The following is a 21,395-nucleotide window of genomic DNA, read 5'->3' on the forward strand; positions in this document are numbered from 1 at the left end:
AAGAAAAAGAAAAGAAAAATAAGGAAGACAGAGAGGAGTAGCTTGATAATTTGGGTTTAATCCAGTTTATTTGATACATGTATGCTGGTCTGGAACACACCAGTTAACAGCGCACACTCCACCAAAAGTGGAGATGGGCTGAAATAGCATTTTATCAGATCTAAGTTCTGCTTATCAACTTCTATTGAATTCCTTACTGAATCTTTTTAAGCTTGTTCAGAAAATATGAACAGTTTCTGTTTGACTCCAGCATGTTTTTAATGCGATATCCGCAATGACGACATTTTTCCTTTTCCTTTCTGGAAAACATGAGAAAGTAACAATATAGATACCTCCAAACAGCACAATGAAAAGCTATAAATGCATACTGCAATTACTGAACTACTGTTAAACAGAGAATATTGATAATCTGGTACATTTAAGTTTATTTATGTCCTGTTTATTCAAATAACCATTTCCCTGAGTTAAAGCTTGTTTCTGCACTGTATGTCACAGTTTTCTCTCTTTATTAATAGCTGTAGTGTTGGAGTGAGACAATAAATCACTTGAAAAGGAAAAAGATTCATTATGGGATTCAATAGCAGCAGACTTTAGGACAAGTTCAGAAACAGAAGCAGCTACCAGTACCCATCATTACCCAACAACGTGAGCATGTCACATGACTCACCATATGCTGTCGGTTTGATGTAGAAAACTTGTTTAAACTGGCATCTAATGCTCACATACCACCAGATTCATTAAACTACACATTTTTACTGTGATATCATACTGAAATAAGTTTATACCACACAGTAAACTAGCATTCATGCTGTGGTAATCCTCTGAAAACCACTGACAGATTTTACAGATGTTCAAAAACAAAGGTCATCTCTGTATCATGTTTATGGCTATCTTTCATTTAGAAAAACAAATGTGCTTTCATTCACCTACTAGCGGACAGAGAATTGATATCATACAAAATAAAAGTCCAGTCAGTCACCCTGACACGAAGGCATTTTGCTTTTTGTTTGGCTTTATGTATAAAACGTCTTTTTTCGGAGGACTTCAGTCCACCAGACTGAGCTGGAGAGGGACAGAAACCGTACATTATGTTAACAATATGTCAAAAGAAAAAATTAAGTATTTACTTCAAACAATTAAAGTATACTGTATGTATGAGGCCTTTTGAAAGTGAAACCTTTGTGCGCTTAACAAATTTACAAAACCTTCCTCTAAAAGTTGTGCAGTGGACATTTTTATGGACATGGAGGAGAATGGGAACTTGTATTTTGAGAATAATCTGAGGGTGAGAGAGGTAAGGTGGACACATGGACCCATCTGTGCGCACAACGACTACTTTTGTGTTTGACTAGTTACCACTGTAATTACATTGTAATTAGAGTGTTTTGCTTAACGATGTACTAGTCTAATATCCTTTTTCGGTCTTCACTTGGAAATGGCCACCTTTTTTGTGATGCTTGCTCTCCTGCTCCCTCCTCCTGCTCCTCCTCCTCCTCCTTGCCAGAGGTGACTGGGGATGGTGAAGGCATCTACGCTCATGCCCATGGTTTTTGAGGGGATGGCACTAAACTGCTTCCTGTCTGAACTGTATTTATAGATGGTTTCCACCTGGGTGGAGCTAACAGTCCGTGGTCCCACACCGGCCAGTCGTATGAGCTCCTGAGAGTCAGGATTCATGGTGTAAACACCTCTGAACTGACAGCTGGAATCACGGAAGAGAATGAGGAAATGGTTGGCAGGACTTTTCTCCATCTCCTAAAATAAATGCAAAAGAAAGAAAAAACAAAGATCGTGTGGCTTTCAATTTCATGATAACCAAGCATAAAAATTGTGGCAGCAAAGTGGTTAAAAATGCAAACCGCCACCTCAACTATCTTGTTTTTTTGAGTTTCGTTGACCTTCCCAGCAAGGCAGCAGCGAGACAGAGCGTTGTGAATGATGAATTTGTTGGACTTGAAGCTTGGTTCTTTGAAGAGCTTTGGACCTAAAAATAAAAATACAATCTTTTAAAGCAAACCTATTTAAAATATGTGGAGACTACGTACAAGTGTTGGAGACCTGAATGAGATACCACTCTGTATAGTGGTCTACCTGTGTATTCTGGAGCAGGCGAGGTACCATTGGAACCAGACTCCCAGTCATTGTCTCCGTTCTGATTTGCCAGTCTGCTCGGTGAGTCAAGACCGCTGCTAGAAATATGCCAAACAATGAACCAATGAGCATTCACCTCAATACAATCCAGCAGCAGACTGTAAAACAGTGAGCAGTAAACTGGGAAGCACTTTTATTACTTACTGGTTTTAATAACCCATATCTGGCCAACACATGCAAAAGCATTCACTATACCGTCACTATAACGCTGTATCAGCAGAGCTTGAATTAAACATGTTATTAGACTAATTCATTCAGGTGTTGTCTCTTTTTTACTGTATAATTTTTTAATGTTAAAATTCTACTTTTGCATGACCAATGAATCGCTTATCTATATAAAAACTAAAACAAATGCTGCAAATGATGTTCTTAAGTGTTCCCTCACTAACAACTGACAGTCTTCATAAGGTAGTTGGAAGCTAAAGAAAACTATTTTTTCTGACTTTTTTGTCATTTTCCTCCTAATTAAGCCTTCGATCACTGCTTGGTTAGCTTTAGACATTAAACATACTCAGTTAGGTTTAGGGGACAAACTACTTTGGTCAGAGTTATTGAAACTAAGAATGAACAACATTGGTATCTGCCATTATTCAGTTTATTGACTATTAACTGATCAATTAATCAGTAAATATGATAATATGAACTAATGTCAGTGGCTGGTAATTATTTGGTGGGCAACACTGTCTTCAAATTAAAGATTTAGTCATATTTGATATTATTATTATTATTATTCATATACATATATTTAAGTTATAGGTTATATTTAAGATTTTTCAATACATCTGTATGAAAGAATGTGTACTAGATCCAGAGCAAGATCATTGAATTTTTTTATAATTATGTTTTATTATTATTATTATTATTATTACAAATAAATGACACATAAAACCTTCTTAATGTTGTATCAGCCAAGAACTTGACAACCAATACCATCCCTAACTAAAGCATCCTAGCTATAGTTAGGCAGTTAAATACAACATTTTATCACTTAAAACATCTCCAACATTATACACTTAGTGTTGCATCAATTTGGTGCATTAATTCGGGTGGTATCTGGGAAAAAACACGCACATTGTAACATGATGCAAAGGTCTTCTGACCAAGCTGAGACTCACTGTGGGGATGGGTTGACTCTGTAGCCACTGACTGAACATTCACCCGGGTCAGATTACTTGATACAATCATGCAAAGCTTCAGAAAGAGGAGTGCTTGTACTGACAATATGTACTCTGCTAGAACAATTCTGCTAAAGTACATAACATAAGCCTGTGTTTAGATAAGTCTAATTCACACCTGGCAATAACACACCATTTGTGATCAGATAACAAGTGAATGGCTCTAAGTGGATGTGAAGACATCCATATTTGGTCACACAAAGTAATTGGCATTTGTCTCCTGGTCCATGCTGGAAGATCTGACCAGTACTTCCATGTTTCAGCTGCCACACTTGTGGCTAAAACAAAAAGAAAAAAATATTAGAGAAAAGAAAAATGAGAAATAGCCAACACATCAGAGTACCTCTGCGTTTTCTTTGTGGAGGCACCATCATTGTTTCTTGATTCATCGGTGGCTGCAAGGTTTAGTGAGGAGTGAGAGTACACTTTTGTCAGCTTAGAGCCTGGAGAAACAAATGTAAAGGCATTAAAACAGTTAAGCTAATTGAATAATGTACAAATATTATTAAGTGAACCACTTCTTCCACTTGTGAGTTTACCAGATGCTCCCTTGGCTGGACTCAGAGACAGCTTCGTTTCCTCCCTGGTCATGCTGCGAGGCCGTGAGCGAGTTTTTTTAAGGGATGATCGGCCTTGATTGGCTGATTTCTGTCTGATGACTTTGTCCAGGTCTTCCATAATTCGAAGTTGTTGTCTTCGTGCATACTCCACTCGTGTGAAATCACCACGGCGAGCTGGAGTCGCCGGAGGTGTGGGGGATGGCGAGGTGGTGCCTGCAGGTGGTGTGTTGGAGGGAGACGCCACTCTCTTGTCTGTAGATGCCAGTCTGAAACAACCGAAAAGAAACAGATCACTTCAACTTGCATGCAGCTCAGTTTTAGTTTGGATAACAGACTAATTCAAGAGATGCATTATATGGATGATCTATTTATCCAGGTTCATAGTGTATGACGTATATTATTAAATGTGTGAGTGTTACCGGTTTTCCTTTTCTTGATCATGCCACTGTCTCCTCTTCTTCAGCTCCTCTGTTCTCTTCTGTTGTCTTTCCAGCAGCAGTGCTCTACGCTGGGCCATGTCCCCTTCACTATGTACCTCCCCCTAGAAACACATTAACAAATTTGATGAGAATGGGAGGAGCCCTGAAGAGCAAAACACAATGGATGAAACATAAGAGTAAAACCAAAAACTTAACAAAACACCACAGAAAATTCAGCAATTTGAAAGTCAAAATAGAATTTGGCAAATCACAACATATCAATAAAAAAAAAAAAAACAAGAAGAAACACAAGAAAAAAACAAACAAACAAAAAAAAAAAAAAAATGATAAACTTAATGTCAAGGTTTAAAAAAAAGAACAAATTTCATGTTTAAAATCTTTAAAGACTCACCTGAAAGAAGAATCCAATTCCTCCTCTGGCTCCAGGTGCATTCTGCCCTCCACATGGCTCCAGGGTCTCAGTGTGCGTCATGTCTTCTTCTGTGGCTTCAGCTTGTTGCTCTGGCAGATCCCTGGCTTCCATAGCCAGATGAAACTGCTCAATCGGATCCAAGGGTTCTGTTGTGAGTTTTCTGGCAGCTTCAGTTGCAGATTCTGCTTGGTCGCTCATAGAGTCAGAGGAAAACTCTTGTCCCTCATCAGTTGGTTCATCACTGCCCCCCTCAGGCCCTCCAACAGACGATGACGACGCCTCAATCAGGCTGCAAGGTTTCCCTGCTCCTCCACCTCTTCCTCCTTCTCCTCCTGCGCTGTACGCAGCAGACAGGGATAAGGTGTCACTCTCAAATGAGCACTCAGAAGGAGCACCAGAGCTGCTGCCTCCAGCGGCCCTGCGGCGCTCCTGTCGGGATTGTGGCAGGATTGGCAGCCCTCCTACTGCTTCTTCATCCTCTTGCTCCAGCTCCAGACTGAACTGGGTGGGTGTCTCACTCGAGGCTGTGTCTGAGGTATTCTCCTCAGGCTGTGGTTGCTGGGTAGGCTGAGGAGACTCTTGAGGGGTCTTGGGCCCACCAATGCGGAAAGAAGAGGAGGTCTGGACTTGACACTTGCTGGGTGACACACGTCGGAGATGGGGGATCGTGTCCACATTCTGGGTTGGTGTCAAAACACGATTGAGCGGAGGGAACTTGAGCTCGGAGGGCCGTGGGTGGGGTTGATGCTGAGAACGGGTGTTGTGTTTGGGGCTGCGTGGAGTTGAGGAAGAGTGAATTTTAGTTCGCGGAGCTGGGCAGGAGGAAGAAATGATAGATTTTGGAGAGGTGGAAGAGGAAAGAACATGAGAGCGGCGTGATGGGGAAGAAGCTGAGGGAGGACTGGGCACAGCAGGAATCATCCAGGCTTTACTGGTAGTCCTGGTAGGAGTCCGTGTCGGGGTTCTTGGTGGTGTCTTTGTTGGGGTGTGAGGAGGTGTTTTGGGCGGTGTTTTGGTGTTATTTCTTGGAGAAGATTTTGGAGTAGTCTTGGGTGTATTTCTGGGTCTTTGGTTGCTCATGAGCTGCTGCTGCTGTTCTGTAAGTTTCTGCATGTCCTTCTGCAACGACTGCAGAGCTTCACTCAGTTTCTGCACCACTTCGTTGTATTCCAATATGACAACCTCGCCTGCTTTTTCTGCACCTTTTTCTTTTTCTGCTCCTTTCTTACTTTCAATTGAGAATGTGACCTGTTTCTCTAACCGAGGAGTGTTGGAAGCAGACATCTTCTCTTTGTCTGTTTCCTTCGCTTTTTCCTTTTCCTCTTTCTCCTCCTCCTGTTTGAGCTGTTCCTCCATGTGAGTGAGACGCTCCTCCAGGGTCAGATTATCTTCCTCCGCTCCCTCTACTCCTCCTTCCCCTTGCTCTCTTTTCAGTTGAAGAAAAGCAGTTTTTCCAAGCCTCTGTCTGTGTTTGGCAAAAATGGCTTCAATGCGCCGTTTTTGCGCTTCAATGCTTTTGCGTTTCTCCTCAAGGCGAGCTCCCAGCTCCCAGGCCTCTGAGCCTGGTTCAGGCCCTTTGGGGCCTGGGCTGTCCTGGTGATAGGAGACACCTGCTGGTGTGGAGGGTGTCTGTGGAGTTCCTGGGGTTACTGGAGTTGGAGAAGAAGCTGGCTCTTCTCCAGAAGCAGCAGGATGTCTTCTGCGATTGTCTCGCCGTTCAGCAAAGCTTGTCATGCGTGGACTATTGTTGGTACTATGGTTTCCCTGGCGACCATAAGTGGGCCGAATATTACCAGGGGTTTTTCGGGGTGTATCATCTGATGCTTCAGAGGAGTCAATGCTGCCATCTCGTAGAACAGAGTCGTCATCGCGTGACATATCAGTATTCCGGTCTGATCTCTCTTTCCGACTTTGCTTTTCAGCATCAGCAGCTTCCCCTCCAACTGGCCGATGGAGGACTCCTGAACGACAGGGAGCAGAGCTGCTGAGCTGGGGGGTTTCCTCTTCAGGGCAGTGCAGAAAGAAACCTGCAGGTGCTCCCTCGGGGCGCAACCTGGGCTCCGGTCTGACTGCTAAAACTCCCCTTGTGGTTTTCTCAGCTGCTCTTCCCTTCTTCCGATCTTTGCCACCAGGCACATGAGTCACCTGTAGCGCCTCCTCAATGGTCGGCAGTTCCCCCAGTGGTGCTGCATGTGCATAAGGACCCCAAGAAGACCGATGTGATGGGGCTGAAGCGCTGACCAGGTGGCTGAGGTCCTCTGGAGGGCTATACGGGACATGAGTCATCCCTGCTGGTGCCGCCGGTGAGGTCATTGCAGGGATGCCAGTGGTGAGGTTGTCAGTGCTGACAGAGCGAAAGACAGAATCTATTGGGTTTCCCATGACAATGTCAACATCACTGTCCAGGCCAAATGGTATGCTGAAAGTCACTGCTGACAGAGGACGACTGCAGAGATGTGGATGACAGAGAGATGGACAAATGGATGCCAACAAGCATTGAAAAGCAGAGACCACAGAAGCCAAAGTAAGGTTAAAAAAAATTAAAATGTGAATGCAACACGACATTTATGATTAAAACCCAGTTTTTAAGTTTACCTACCTGATTTGTTTCTTTGTCCAACTTTTGTTTTCTTTAAAGATAGAATGTAAATAAGTTAAATTCTAATGCAGTGCTTAATTGCAATAAGATGCATAATGAAGATGCATTCATCCTACCTGGTGACACTGGAGAGGTGATGGGCACAAAAGGTTGTTTGAAGATGTAAGACGGAGAACCACTGGGAAAAGAATATTACACAGTTTACCAAATATGACATCTTCCACCTTGATTCTGTTTTAGTTTTTGTTGTGTGTCTGAAAATTGTAGCTGCAGTCTTGATTGAATTTTTCTGTCAAAACTTCTCTCAGGCTTGACTTGGACTATGAAGCAAGTTCAACATATCGTTGGTATCTTTTGGTTAATTGGCTTATTTAATTCAAATAATGGTGATCAGATCAGCCTCTTCTGTCAGATGCAACACAGGCTGTCTTTTCCTCTCTGTGCATCAAATCAAAGTGGCAAACAGGCAGTGTTATATTTGTTATATGTTTGTTATTATGTTATATACAAATATTTAAGTCCATTTTCTGTCATCCAGACTCTAAAATCTTAAAAAGGTTTCAGTTCTCCAACATTGTCCATTTATTTGTTTTTTCAAACAATTATAAGATAGATTTATGTATAAGTATGAACATACTGACAGATGTCATGCAGTCTGATGATTTGATACGGTTTGATACACACACACACACACACACACACACACACACACACACACACACACACACACACACACACACGGTAGGAGAAACCAGAAAGGGGATCTTTTAATGATTTCAGTTATCTGTATTTATTTATTTTTTAATATTTGCTAGTAATCAGTGTCAGTCTCCTCTGCTGAGACATCTCACATGAAGCTAATTTTCAGTGACAGTAAGGCCTGAGAGGAAATCAGACAAAGACTCCTCTTTGCCTTGTTTTTTTCTTTTCTAAGATCATTGATTGGTTAGGATGTGATGCTATTACATTTGTTGATCTCTTCTTTTTTATACCCTTAACCTGCTCCTGTGGTCTGCGGGTTGGGTTTCTAAGATGAGTTGCCATGGTGATACACCTCGACGTACGATGTGAAACAATTTTGTGATAACGAAAATCCAGAGACGAACCTGAAGTAGGATTAATTAAACCACAAATCCTACTTCCTAGTCCAGGTCCTATTTAACTATCATGGAGGAAATTTAAGTAAAGTTTCAAGTCAAATAGATTGTCGTTCTGCGTTGGGCTTTCTGAAACTGCTCAATCAGGGAGTGTAAATGACAGAAAGCAGTTCAGCAGTTCAGTTCCCCAATTAAGCACAATTAAATGAAGGTCTCAGCAGCATACACACAAACAGTTAACAGTAATCAGGTCATCAGCTGTCTGTGTGTTGTTCTTCTTCTATCTGGTACACACCGGCTTGGTTCTCTATTATCCTGTGACAGTGACACAATCTCATCTTAGTGTCATATGTACAGAGTGGGAAGTACTATTGTCTACATCATATCTAAGTAAAACACATTGTAAGAACCGAAAATAAGATCAACTTTAAGATAACTTTTTATTTTGATTTTAATGTAGTAATCTAGGGTTTAGTCTTGTTTTGTCAAAATAATTTGTAAATTTCCTGAATCTTTGACTCAAATGAGTCAATGATTCTTCTTTTGTGTGTGTGTGAGTGTGTACCTGTGTTTCTTACATGATGGGGACAAAAATCAGACTCAACACCAATTTAAGGGGACTTCCTATAAACATGGCAAAAGAAATTTTGTTCTCACGTGTACAAAGTAATTTTAGTTTTAGGGTTAAGACTTTTATGTAGGGTCAGGGTTAGGGTTAGGCATTTAGTTGTGATGGTTCAAGTTAGAGTAAGGGGCTAAAGCTAAGGGGTTTAAATTGCTTGCAAAGACTAAAACATTATGAGTATATGTCCGTGCATGTGTGCAAGCTGGTACCTGTTGCCGTTCCCACTGAGAGGACTTATACAGTCGAGTAATCCTGAGACATCTAAAAAAATCCAGAATCACTTCAGTTTCAGGTTCTGATGTTATTTAATAGTAAAACATGCACACAGAAAGCAAACTAATGATGGAGATATGTTGTTAGAAATGTTAATTTGCTTTATTGACAAACCTGTTAGGTCAATAGGTTGTACTGGCTTGACAAAATCAGGCTTCTTCACCTCAAACCAGTCCAACAGCTCAGACATGAAGCTCATGATGTTCAGCTGAAGAAAAAGAACATGTTAGGTGACCATGACGTTCATGCACATCTGAGCATATAATCCAGGATCAATCCAGGAACAATAACATTTATGACTTTGGCTTAATATGTAATTAAAAGGCTTATAGACCCAAGTGTTCAACAAAATATAATATAGAAATCTTTTGAGCAATGACCTTTGTAAACATTTTGCTTGCACTGCCACCTTGTGTCTGCTCTGTAATAAGCCTTCATCCTTCACAGAGTACTCTTAGGCCCTGATCTATTAACGCTTTGCGTGTACTAAAACAGGTGTAGACGGCTTTGCTCCGCTAAAATCGGCCCAAGCTTATCTATCAAAGCCGCAAACATGGAACTGCGTCAGTTATCCTGGCAAAACTGCGCCGCTCTCCACTTTGCGTTTCTGAAGCTACTGCATATGCATTATGGGCGTTCCGGCCAGAAAGTGCACATTAGTGGGAGGAGACTATGCAAATAAATCTGGTTTGCGCAGCAGTGGGATTCATGTAGCCCGCAAATAGTTTGCGGTGTTTATGTTTGCTCTGAAAATAGCGTTTCTGAAAAGCAGGTGCTAATTGGCACAACAGTATACGCGCAATGGCTGCAGTAATAATTTTAAGGAGGAGGCACAGACACCATGAAAGGCGACTAAGATAATGCATTTTTTTCTATTATATTAATATATTTAGAATGCCAGAGAAGAGGATTGTGGAGACGATCCAGCGTTGCAATATTAGAATTGCTGGATAAGTTTAAAGACTTTATCATGCCTGTCTTTTATTATTATTATTATTATTTCTTTATAGCTTTTAAACCTTTATTATTTCTTATTTGTTCCTTGCATGTTTTTATATGTACAATACCTTGGTTCCTAAAGGTTGTTGTTAGTGTGCCTTATAAATAAATTGAACTTGAATATGAAACTATATTGCAGCATTTCTGGTGACATTTAGATTTTTTTCCTCGACTTCCGCAATATTTTTATTTGTCTCCTTTATTTGTCTCAACTTCTATCGGATAAAAGTTAATTTTGCGTTTGCGGTTTCCTTGCTCTCCAGAACCTTACATGACAGAGCAAACAGCGCCGCTAAATCCTCATTTAAATACTGCTGTTTGCTCCGCAAATGATAACAGGAGCAGTCTTAATAGATCAGGCGCTAATCGTAGAAACATAACCAGAGCAAAACTGCGCAGCAAATGTTAAATAGCGCAGCAGTTTTGCCCTCGTCATAACTCAGCCCCTTAGAGTACAACAAATTCTCCCCACCAAGCTGTAACTCCTAATATGGTTATTCGGTGTCCAACCACTCATCCCACAGACATCAGTGCAAGACTATTTTTTTCCCTGCAGTGAGTAAAGTCCATAGTGTCTTGTTTTAAACCCTTATCAACACTATTTTTACATGCATATGGAAATATTTCTGTATGAACCAACAGTGGATTAATGTCATTAATCAAAGATGCTTATGCCTACATGCAGAGCCGGAGGAGCGTAGAGCAGGTCCTCCACTGCGAGGGGGCAGCAGCTCTGTAAATTGCTCTCACAAAACTCTTTGATGAGCTGCAGGTTGTAGACACTGTCAGCCACCGACATAGTGTCCTTCAGACACACATCTGGAAGAAACAGAGTAACAGATAAAATAATAAGCAGTTTTTAACATCAATGAGCATATCTGCAGGTTTGTTAATAGTTATCAAGTAAATTTGCAGACATTTTAAGCAGATAAGTTTACTAAATTTATGTTTTCTAAATCTGCAGGACATGCAAGTGAGGAATGAATACTAAAAGAAAAAGGCCAACATATTATATCGATTTAGAACTAATGTGAGTTGCAAAAAATTCTTTATTCATGACACCTGATTAAAAAAATTTTTTTTAAATGATGGTTCATCATTTAAGCTGTATATCTGTTCTTTCGAGTAATGTATTGTCAGGGTCCATGTACCCTCTAGAGGCAGCAAGCTGGGGCAGTAGTAGTGCAATACAGCAGCTATTGCGCAGCCATTAGACAGATCTTTGACCGCAGAGACCAGAGGGAATGTAGGAGTCAGCTTGGACTGCACTTTGTCCTTCCTATAGCGGATCTGGAGAAGAAAAGATGGGGAAGGAGGAGAGAAGTGAGACAGGGAGATTATTAAAGGAGAAAGTTTGCACTTAAAAAAAAGATAATGAGATAGGCAGACAAATAAATAAATAAATATGCATATATGAAAATAGACCAAAGAACTATATATAAAGGTTGTGTTTAACATAACTTATTAGACTCAAGGTGGCAAAGGGAATATAAAAAACAGCTAGGATTGTCTTTTAGTAGAACAAGAAATCAAAGCCATGACTCAAACTGTGAAGCCAGCCAAATTGCAGAAAGAAGAAATCCAGCAAAAACAAAGCACAAGACCAGTTATGCCTCAATTAGTAAATATTTGCACACATACACACACCCACCAATGTGCAGCGCAAAACTTGAAAAAGAAAAGAGAAAGATGCAATGAAAAGAAGGCTATGGGTAGAAAAATATGTGAAAATAAGGATAGTTGTCGTCTGGTGTCCATGCAGCAGAAACAGGAACTTGTGAGTCCTCACTTCTGAACAGTGAAAGAAAAAAAAATAAATAAAAACCTACAAAAATCACATGGAAAAAGTAAATTCTAACTGCTTGGATGCTGTACTGCCATTTGACATCCGGTGAGTTAAAACACATCCAAAAACAAAGCAGACGGTTTATGTCATTAAGTGCATCTTATGCTGCTACAGCCATGCTGGAGGAGGGCAAAGATGGCCAATTCAGAACCAAGCATCCAGTGTGTTCTGCCTCCTTTAACATGGCGTTGTAACACAAATTCTAAGTGTTGATAAACTATGTTAAAAAGCTGATGAGCTTGAATTGTGCTGATTAGATTCCAGTCAGTCAGTCAGTCTATGTTGGTCATCAGGGTGGGCGAGGTGTGGCAATTGATTGGTGGGTCAATCTGTTAGCCGAATGCATTTCTACAGGAAACGAGGAGGGCGAAGGGGTGAGAAAAGAGCGAGATGTTATACGTTACCACTGGTGGCTTATTCCCCGACTCCTTCAAACAAAAAGCGATAGCATGCTGGATGGGGGATGGCAGAGAGAGGGAAACAGGCATAAATGACAAGGGAGCCGATCATCAAGGGAACTGCCACACCACAAAGTCACATGGCTCTGCTCGGGAAAAGAGGAGCAACGGAGGAGGAAGAGGAAGAGGAGAGGAAGGGAACAATTAAAGGAGGCACATAGGTCTTTTGATAACCATTTGGAAGAAAATCAGAAAACATTTCACCTCTGTCTGTTCCTCTCCAACATCCCCTTCTCCCCTTTTTTACTGATTGCTTATTTTGAGAAGAAACTGATGACCGAATGTAACAAAGTCAGAAACCTCAGTAAAAACATCATTTAATAACAATGCTATGAGACAAATGAGAAATTTTGCTTCGTTTATAAGCTCAGGAGAAAGTAACAGAAAAAAAAACAAAAAAAAAAACAACTCACCTTCCTACTAAAAGCTACTTTTCACAGAGAGATAGATCAGATGTCTTTTTGGCATTTCCAGCAGGCACAATGTCAGCCATAGCAGACAGACAGAGAAAAGAAAAAAAAGAGAGGGGTACACTTACGGGGACTAGTTTCCAGTACCAGCGGTTGGAATGACACTGCCAGAGAGTGAGGAGTGACAAAGGCAAACCAGGGAAGACAAGAGAGAATCAGACCAAAGCTGATGTTAGAAGCTGCAGCATTGATTTTCTGTAAAGCAGCAGTGAGACACAGCTGCTTTACAGAAAATCATCATATATGTGAGCATGCTTGTCTTTTTAGGCTTTGCATTAGATTCGTGATAAAAGATAAGATAAGATAAGATAAGATAAGATAAGATAAGATAAGATAAGATAAGATTCTGAGTTGGGAGTTCAGTTGCTACAGTTAAGATGACTAAAATGGGAAAATTATGTATTTGACAAATGTTTTTTTTTTTTTTTTACCGTTTCTTGAACTGGCTGCAGGTCTGTAGATGTCTGTGACTTGGAGGGCTCTTCTTCTTCTGTGCTTTCTCTCAATATCTGGTTCAACTGACAATACAGGACAAATATTGTGTCAGGAAAAATATCGCACAGAGCTTTTTTTTAAGAAACTACTAAGGAAACTCAATTTAATGTAAGCCCTGTTTAGTGTCAGAACATCCACATTGTCCTACATTAAAAGTATGAATCCATGTCAAACTCATATATGAAGAAAAGATGGAGGGAATTCATTTAAATAAATTTCATTTATTTATTTTTATTTCATTTAAAGTAGTATGTCCATTTTGCATTTACCTTCAGTTAGAATCAGCTTTATTGTCAAATTTTGTAGTCCTGACAGAAGACAGCTAATTAAATATGGATTTTGCTACAACAGCCAACAAATCTTTAAACATTGATGCTTTACTTGCGCTCCCACAGCCTGGTAGCAGAGACAATTTATACAATCACCACATTTTCAATGTAGGAGCCCAAAACTAATGTCACTAAACATGAAATATGTTCAAAATCTGAATTTCAATCGTATCGTAATCGTAATCTTAATAGTATACGGGACAAAAGGCCAAAAACTACTCTGTACAAACATGTCTGAAGGGTTCTGATGACAGATTTCAGTCACGTGTTGTATTCAGGTTTGTTGTATTCAGGTTTTATTCATGATTTCTCTGGCCTTTTCATAAACATATGGTAAATGGTCTGTACTTATATAGCACTTTTATCCAAACGTTTTACATGTACGTCACATTCACCCATTCACACACTGATGGTGGAAGCTGCCATGCAAGGGCTAACCACGACTCATCAGGAGCAATTAGGGGTTTGGTGTCTTGCTCAGGGACACCTTGACATGAGCTCGACTGGGCCGGGATCAAACCGGCAACCCTTGGGCTACAGGACGACCACTCTACCCACTGAGCCTTATATGCCGCCCCTCACAAATATATGTTGTGACTGTAAAAGTAATATCAATAAACCCATAGTGAGAATACTTTTTGTGACACTTTTATAGCCTCTAATAAAAACACATTAAAATAAGATTAATATGAGGATTTGAGTCTTTAAAAAATTCAAATCCTCCCTAAAATTATATTGAGATTATGGCAACTAAAGCTGTTGATGTGTGTTTATGACGTCTGAGCCTAAAACCAGTGACAGAAGCTACCAAGTGAGAGTGACATTAGCAGAGATGCCTGGTCGGTTTTGTGGCCTCACCCTGTTGACCCAGAAGAGCAGAGCATTCTCCCATGGAGTCCCGGTACCCATCTGCTCCACCTCCGCTGCCATCTTCACACAGCCTACTGTCTCCTTGGCAGCCAGTGACATCAGCGAGTCGATGAGAGCGAGATGGGCTTTCTGTGCCAGAGACAAAGATAGTTTAGGAAACTTAGCAGCACTGGAAATAACAGTTTGAACGTACTGGTTCCTCATTATTTAGGTGTAAGTCTGTATTAAGAGACTCTAGTTAGTCCTACATTTTAAATGGGATATAGTACTTCATACACTAAATTAATCTGACATTTAGAACCTCACATGACAATTTACAATGCTCTAAAAAAGAAGAACATCCAAAATCAGATTCAACATCTATAAAAAAGCATAGCTTTCTTTCTTTCTTTCTTTGTATATTTCCCTAGCTCCCTCCTTAAGTTCTTCTACTTCCTATCATTCTTCCTTGAATGAATGCAAAGTGATGGAACTTTTGGTGTTATTTCTGCCACAATCAACTGGGCAGGCACTAAAAACCCAGTATGGACCACATACACGGTCTTATACACACACCGTCTTGATGGGGTTGTTGCTAAGGTCCTCTTCTGTGACATCTGAATCCTGGACCTTTGGGGTGAAACCTTTCTTAATGAGGAACTGAAGCAGGGCTGAGTTGTCGGCCAGGGACTCCTGCGACGCCGGCAGAGAGACCCCATGCGCCTGAGCCAGCAGGGCCTGAGCTCGACAGTAGATCTCTGGAGAAAGAAGCAGCTTCAAGACGGACGGCTTGAGGTGCTCTTGTTCATATTGGTCCTTGTACAGTGGCTCTCGGAGCTCTACAGGAACGTTTTCTGAAAATGAAAATATGGCCCCAATGAGCTGCAGTTCTACAAATTCAGTAGCTATTATAGGCCTTTAATTTTTTCCAACTTCTATTAACATTTTTGTTGGGCCCAATACACACTGCAAAACAAATGGCCTCACCATCATCTGCTGTGCTTGTGCAGTACAAATTCATAATTCATAGTGATCTGAGGCTGAGGTGCTGTAAAGGGCAAAGATTATATCTGCTAAGCATTAGCTTGGAAACATCATGGATGCTGTTAGCATGCTGAGGTAAGAAGAGAGCCTATTATTTATGTTTTTGTAATTAAAAGCTGAAGAAAGTTAATGGCAAGTTGAATGAGAACACTAAATCACTGTTTACAACCTGAGATAAATACAGAACATAAGTACTAATCTATTCATCTACTAAAGGACATTACTTTGAGGTGCATGAAAGGGAAAACGTGAAGCAGCTTTTTAGTACTTTTGCAAAATGTCTGACCCTCCTGCTGACATAACAAAAAATGAATGTTCTGCTGCATTGTTCTCAAAGAAAGAAATCCTTGGTATAATCCTACGGCAAAAAAAAAAATGCTTTGTCAAGGAACTGCACCCATTAGAAAAGGTTGTCATGCAGGCAGCAGTGCAGAGACTGCAGTCCTACTATATTCTACATAAATGAAGTAACTTCTGAGTAAACCTGGAGGCGTTTTTCCACAATGGAAATTGACAGTCGGGGACACAGTCTGACTGCAGAGGAAGATAACGTCATCATCTGCATGAACAACTCAGTTTGGTTTTATGGACAAGAGTGTGTGCATGCCAAGTTATCTCAGACGAGTATGAGTGGGTCATTCATAGACTTCCATGCACTGTGGACTCAAACACACACTTCTACACTTGACCCATATTCCTACTCTGGATAATCCTGAAAATTGGAAAATGACTTTGTAAAGGAAATATCAGAGCCTGCATCTCTTCCACCTCACTTTGCAGTCTTCATTCCTTTTGATATTATATGTCTGCTGCTTTAGTGCAACTACGATGAACAATGGAGGATACAAGTGTTTTTATTTTCTTTCTCTCTATAAGCCTCTGCTAAAAGGCTTTCTTATGTAACTTTATCCTCCCGTCCTCTGCCCCTTTTCTGTGTTGTTCTGAGAGGAGAAAATATGTCCATGTTGCTACATCAACAAGAGTTTAACCACATACTGCACTGTTGTGTGACACACACTGCTTAGAGTTGAATTCTTGCCTTACACACTCTACTGCGTTAGGGGGGATGTAGGATTGCCGTCACTATGGAAACGGGGCAAATGGAAAGCAGCCATTTGTCCCAATCACAGCAGAAGCAATGAGACAGGACTGCAGAGCAGGAACGGGAACCAATGAAACAACTCAATATAATGGTAATTCTGTTGGGAAAAGACAGAACCAGGCCTGTAAGTTTAAACACCACGGAGAAGATACACTGGATGGATGTTATGATCAAGTTATGATCATGCTATGATCTTATAGTTAGGGGTGGTTAGCCATCTCTCTGTTATGCTGACACAGGCTAAGGGTTAGGCTTAGACTGCTGAGAGACGTTCAGTGATGCATTGAGCATTTCCTTTTAATCTCTCTGCTCCGTATATATATCTAACAATATAATATAATGACACTCATTCAACTCTCGCTCTTTTAGACTGTTCAGATAGTTACATTCATTAGCATCACTGTGGTTGCATCTGCTGATCTAATGAAACTTGAAGGTCAGTTTACAACTCACATTCATAATGTTTTTATCCTTATCTGTCCTACAGCTGAGCTGAAGGAAATTTCATTTTTGGTGCTCACAACATTGAAAATATTTTTAATATTTGGTGCATAATAATACTTGATACTTAATACTTAATGTAAAACAATAAGTTTTGGGATAAATATCTGTCAGTTGTATGGAGCTTTATCATGGTTTTTGGCACATATTTTTCCTTGTGTTGCACATACCAACAGATCATTTAAAAAACGCTGAAGGCACATTCCCACCAGCCATTTTTGATTCCAATCTTAGGCCGTTTACAGGGAGGGTCTGCTTCATTTGGAGAATTGCAAATGTGCAAATTAACTGAGCGTTGCACCAAAGAATGGGGAGCTTACAAACGTGGGTCTTGGTCTACTTCAAGTAGACCAATTCCAGAAATCAAACTTCTAAGCAAAGTGCATTATGGATTCAGCTCACAGAATAGTGGGTAAACGGAGCCAAAACATAAGCATGTATGAAGAGAAATGTCTCGCAGTCAAATGTGGGAAAATTCAGTAAAAGTTTTAATAGAAATATGATCAACCCACGAGCGCGACCTGATGCAGCTTCATATTTAGCTTTTAGTGGTAGAAACCGAAATTGTAGTGCATTAACCAAGATGAACGAGTTTTTTTCTTCATCGTATGTCTCGTCTTCGCCATCAGTAATTCTCGGTGCAGCACCGGCTCTGGTGGACTGGGAATTCGCTTGAGTAGTGCAGCTGGAACGCAAACTCGTCCCGAAATAATGTTGCATGTAGAATTTCAAGCAAAATAATTATTTAGCTTACAGGGGGAAAAACACATAACTGGCACCATATATACCCTCAAATTTCTGCTTACAACTGACTTGGAAAAACTGAATATTCTCAACAACAATAGGAAAACTGTTATGGATGAAGCTAAATATAGAAAGAAGTCACACTTTGGTTGAAAAAAATCCTTGCAGCAGCAGAAATGTGTGTGGTAAATTAATACCACTTGTGACAATTTTTTTTCAGATTTTCAATTAAAATTCACCCAGTTGGCATTTTCCAGTTAACAGTTAGCAAAACCTCCCAAATGAAAGAGTTTCAGCTCATCTCCCCCTCTGTGTGACTGGCACAACAGACTGGGAATTCTGTCTGGAACCATTACTAACAGCAAAATGTGTGGGTTAAGAGTACACATGCAACATTTCTGTTGCAGTGTTGGATGCAGTTTGACATCATTGTGTTAGTCAGCAGAGTCTGAACCCTGACACATACAAGTGACGTTGTAGGGTCATAGCAGATTAGCAAATTGACAACAATTCAGGTAAAAATAAATTCTTATATCTAATGTGAATATTGGAGAACCTTGCTTATTGCAGATTCAATGAAACTGGGGTTTTGATGTTAGCTCTGAAAAGCTGAGCATGTGATAAACAAATGGTCATAACATAAAGGTTTGATTGTTCATTCTAAATATAATCAATAACTGGAGCCCCAAGAGGAAACACCTAGAAGTATGATGTCATCCTAATCCAACACATCCCTAAACAACACAAAGACATCAGATGAGGCTAAACAATTTTATCACCCAAATATTGAAATGCATCAAGCCCTTAAGTATCATAAGTGCAATTAAATGGGATTACAGTTTATTAATTATGTGTTTAATCTGTCCACCTTGTTCTGACTCCTACTTAGATTAAGGAGATTATTCAGCCCATACAGAAAACTGATCAGCTCCCCTTGCACCTCCTAAATGTCTTTCTAATAATAATAATAATAATAATAATAATAATACTCCATTGTCCTATAGAACCCACTGTGTCACCTTCACTATACTGCCACGCGCTAAAGCACCGCGTGCGTGCGTAACACTGACACAAATATTATATGGCCCTGACCCATTTACAACCACCCCAAACATACGCTCTCAATGCATCTTCGCCAAAACCTGCGCCAGACAAAGACTTGCACAGCTACAAGCAATAAGTCCGTTTTTGCCCTGGTTAACTGTCCCTCCACAGGCCTGACGTAGCCCGGCTCTGACAAAAGGCTTTGTTGCATTGCAGCGTTGACAACCCTCCCCTCCTCATCTTCATGCATCACGCACTACTGAGGAAATTCCTTTTGACAAGCCTCAAAGTTGCAGCAAATAATTGGCTGAACCCCCCCGCTCTGTTTAAGACACCATACAGTATTTAGCTGCACGCCCAGGGGGCGATGCGCAGGTTTTACTGTAGGAGCATCAGGGCAGCGGCTGATAAGGATGGATGCTGATGCAAGGATGCCCGAGGTTCCCGTAGATGCCAAATAAGAAATCAAGTCTACAATTGGGAGCACCATATATAGCAGGATAAATAATTGAGCGCCCCACCCATGCGAGCGGCGCCTCGGTGATGAGAGGACTGGGTCTACCTGCGGAGCCGTATGACTTCGACAGCAGCCATCGAACGCTGGCGCAGATCTTGGCCCGGTTAAAGTCGTACTGGTCCAGGGGTTTGATCTCCGGGACCGAGAAGTTCTTCGTGACGCTGGGAGAGTCCACCATGGCCGCGCTCTGCCGCACGGAAGACACGGAGGCAGCAGCAGCGGGACGCACCGGGAAAATGTGGAGGAGGGATGGAGGAGGAGGAGGAAGAGGAGAGAGAAGGAGGAGGACCATGTGATGAAGGCACTGGTTAAAAGGGATTTCAAATAAGCTACACAAATAACAACAAAATATTAATAAAGCTCATAATGTATGATGAAAATACATTTATACGCTTGTAGCAACATGAATCAGTAAAAAGGATATCCTGTGCCCACGATCCGGCCCCACGCCCACCTACACGTCACATGTCGCTTTAAATGCTTATTTTTTTATTGGCTCGGTAGTTATAGGCCTCAAACAAATCCTTTCACAAACGCAAATGTAGGGAGATAACAGACTTCTGTGAGGATTTTGAAGCATGTTGGCCTGAGGGGGACGTCTGTACTATTGCCCAACTTCTCCACGTGGAGGTGCCCTCGAGCAAGGCACTGTCCTCCGGTCGTAACGAGTGTGTCAAGTCACTTGTACATATTATGTAAGGCTGTAATATGGATAGACAAGTTTCATTACACCATGGCTTTGTCATGAAAAGTCAACATCATCACTAAAATTGTATTAATTATATTAGACAGGGTCACTTTCTCATTATTTAACTTGTTCTCAAAACGTTTAGTCTATTTACTTTAAGGATTTGAGTTAGGTCAAATAATTAAGAAAAAAGGAGTCCCTGAATAGAAGTGACTTGCAGAACCCCATCTGTTTTTCAGTGGACAAAATTTCTGAAAGATACAAAAAAGATGCAAATGATTCAGATACTTATTTGGTTATTTAAATCCCCTTCTGCCCACACAACTGCCCCAGTTCTTGGTGGAACATTCCACAATATGTTGGAAACATTCCTTACAGACTTGGTCCGTATTGACATGATAGCACCACACATCATATGTTGTTTATGCCAAATTCTCACCCTATCATCTGAATATTGCAGATGATATTAAGACTCATCAGTTAAGGCAACATTTTTCTAGTCTTCTTTTGTACATCTTTTTGGAACCTATGTAAATTGCAGACTTAGTTTCCTGTTGACAAGAATGGCACCTAGTTTTCTGCTGCCCATCTGCTTCAAGGTTAGACATGTGTTCAGAGGTGGTATTTTGCATATCTTCATTACAACCAGCGATTATTTAGAATAGAATTATAAAAAAATAAGAAACCTAGTCCCTCAGTGGGGGACACTGCTTTGTTGCAACAGTACATGTGTAGTAAGCTGAAGCACACTGGGGATATCAAAATGAACACGCACACACACACACACAAATAATAAGTAATAACATGTACAGTATATGGTCTGACTGGATGAGTATGTACAGTTTATAAATATGTACATAAACATGTATATAAATATTTAAACACAGTTTACATGTATTCATTGTAAAGCCTGACAGCTGCAGGGTTGACAGACCTGCGTTATCTCCCCTTTGCACAGTGAGGATGGATCAGTCTAA

At 40.6% G+C, this 21,395-nt stretch overlaps 1 protein-coding gene across 6 annotated transcripts; it reads right to left on the reverse strand.

The window, feature by feature from the left end:
• Positions 1-38: 38 nt before the first annotated feature.
• On the reverse strand, positions 39-19,989 carry LOC121638831 (calmodulin-regulated spectrin-associated protein 3-like). Of its 6 annotated transcripts, none has more exons than XM_041983854.1 (19): positions 19,776-19,989; positions 15,355-15,632; positions 14,788-14,928; positions 13,537-13,623; positions 13,174-13,209; positions 12,582-12,629; positions 11,483-11,621; positions 11,011-11,150; positions 9,447-9,540; positions 9,269-9,320; positions 7,454-7,515; positions 7,338-7,368; positions 4,718-7,082; positions 4,306-4,427; positions 3,866-4,152; positions 3,670-3,769; positions 2,092-2,189; positions 1,866-1,984; positions 39-1,755 (listed from the first exon to the last, which is right to left on the reverse strand). In XM_041983854.1, exons 1-19 carry the CDS (start codon positions 19,906-19,908, stop codon positions 1,426-1,428), a joined length of 4,662 nt encoding a protein of 1,553 aa, XP_041839788.1. In that variant the 5' UTR covers positions 19,909-19,989; the 3' UTR covers positions 39-1,425. The 6 variants fall into 6 exon arrangements, with proteins under 6 accessions (XP_041839788.1, XP_041839785.1, XP_041839784.1 ...); XM_041983851.1 differs by having other exon boundaries at positions 2,092-2,186; positions 4,718-7,184; XM_041983850.1 differs by having other exon boundaries at positions 4,718-7,184.
• Between the last annotated feature and the right edge of the window lie 1,406 nt (positions 19,990-21,395).

Source organism: Melanotaenia boesemani, chromosome 4 (genome assembly GCF_017639745.1).
Source record: "Melanotaenia boesemani isolate fMelBoe1 chromosome 4, fMelBoe1.pri, whole genome shotgun sequence".
NCBI classification, from domain to species: Eukaryota; Metazoa; Chordata; class Actinopteri; order Atheriniformes; family Melanotaeniidae; genus Melanotaenia; species Melanotaenia boesemani.

What these genes read in the sequence shown, in the direction of transcription:
- LOC121638831 (XM_041983850.1), bottom strand. Translation starts at nt 19,908, where the DNA reads ATGGTGGACTCTCCCAGCGTCACGAAGAACTTCTCGGTCCCGGAGATC. An exon ending in GATCAAGAAAAGGAAAACCG is followed by an intron (nt 4,153 to 4,305) that starts GTAACACTCACA and finishes CGGTTGTTTCAG; the next exon opens with ACTGGCATCTACAGACAAGA. An exon ending in GCCTGCTCCAGAATACACAG is followed by an intron (nt 1,985 to 2,091) that starts GTAGACCACTAT and finishes TTTTATTTTTAG; the next exon opens with GTCCAAAGCTCTTCAAAGAA.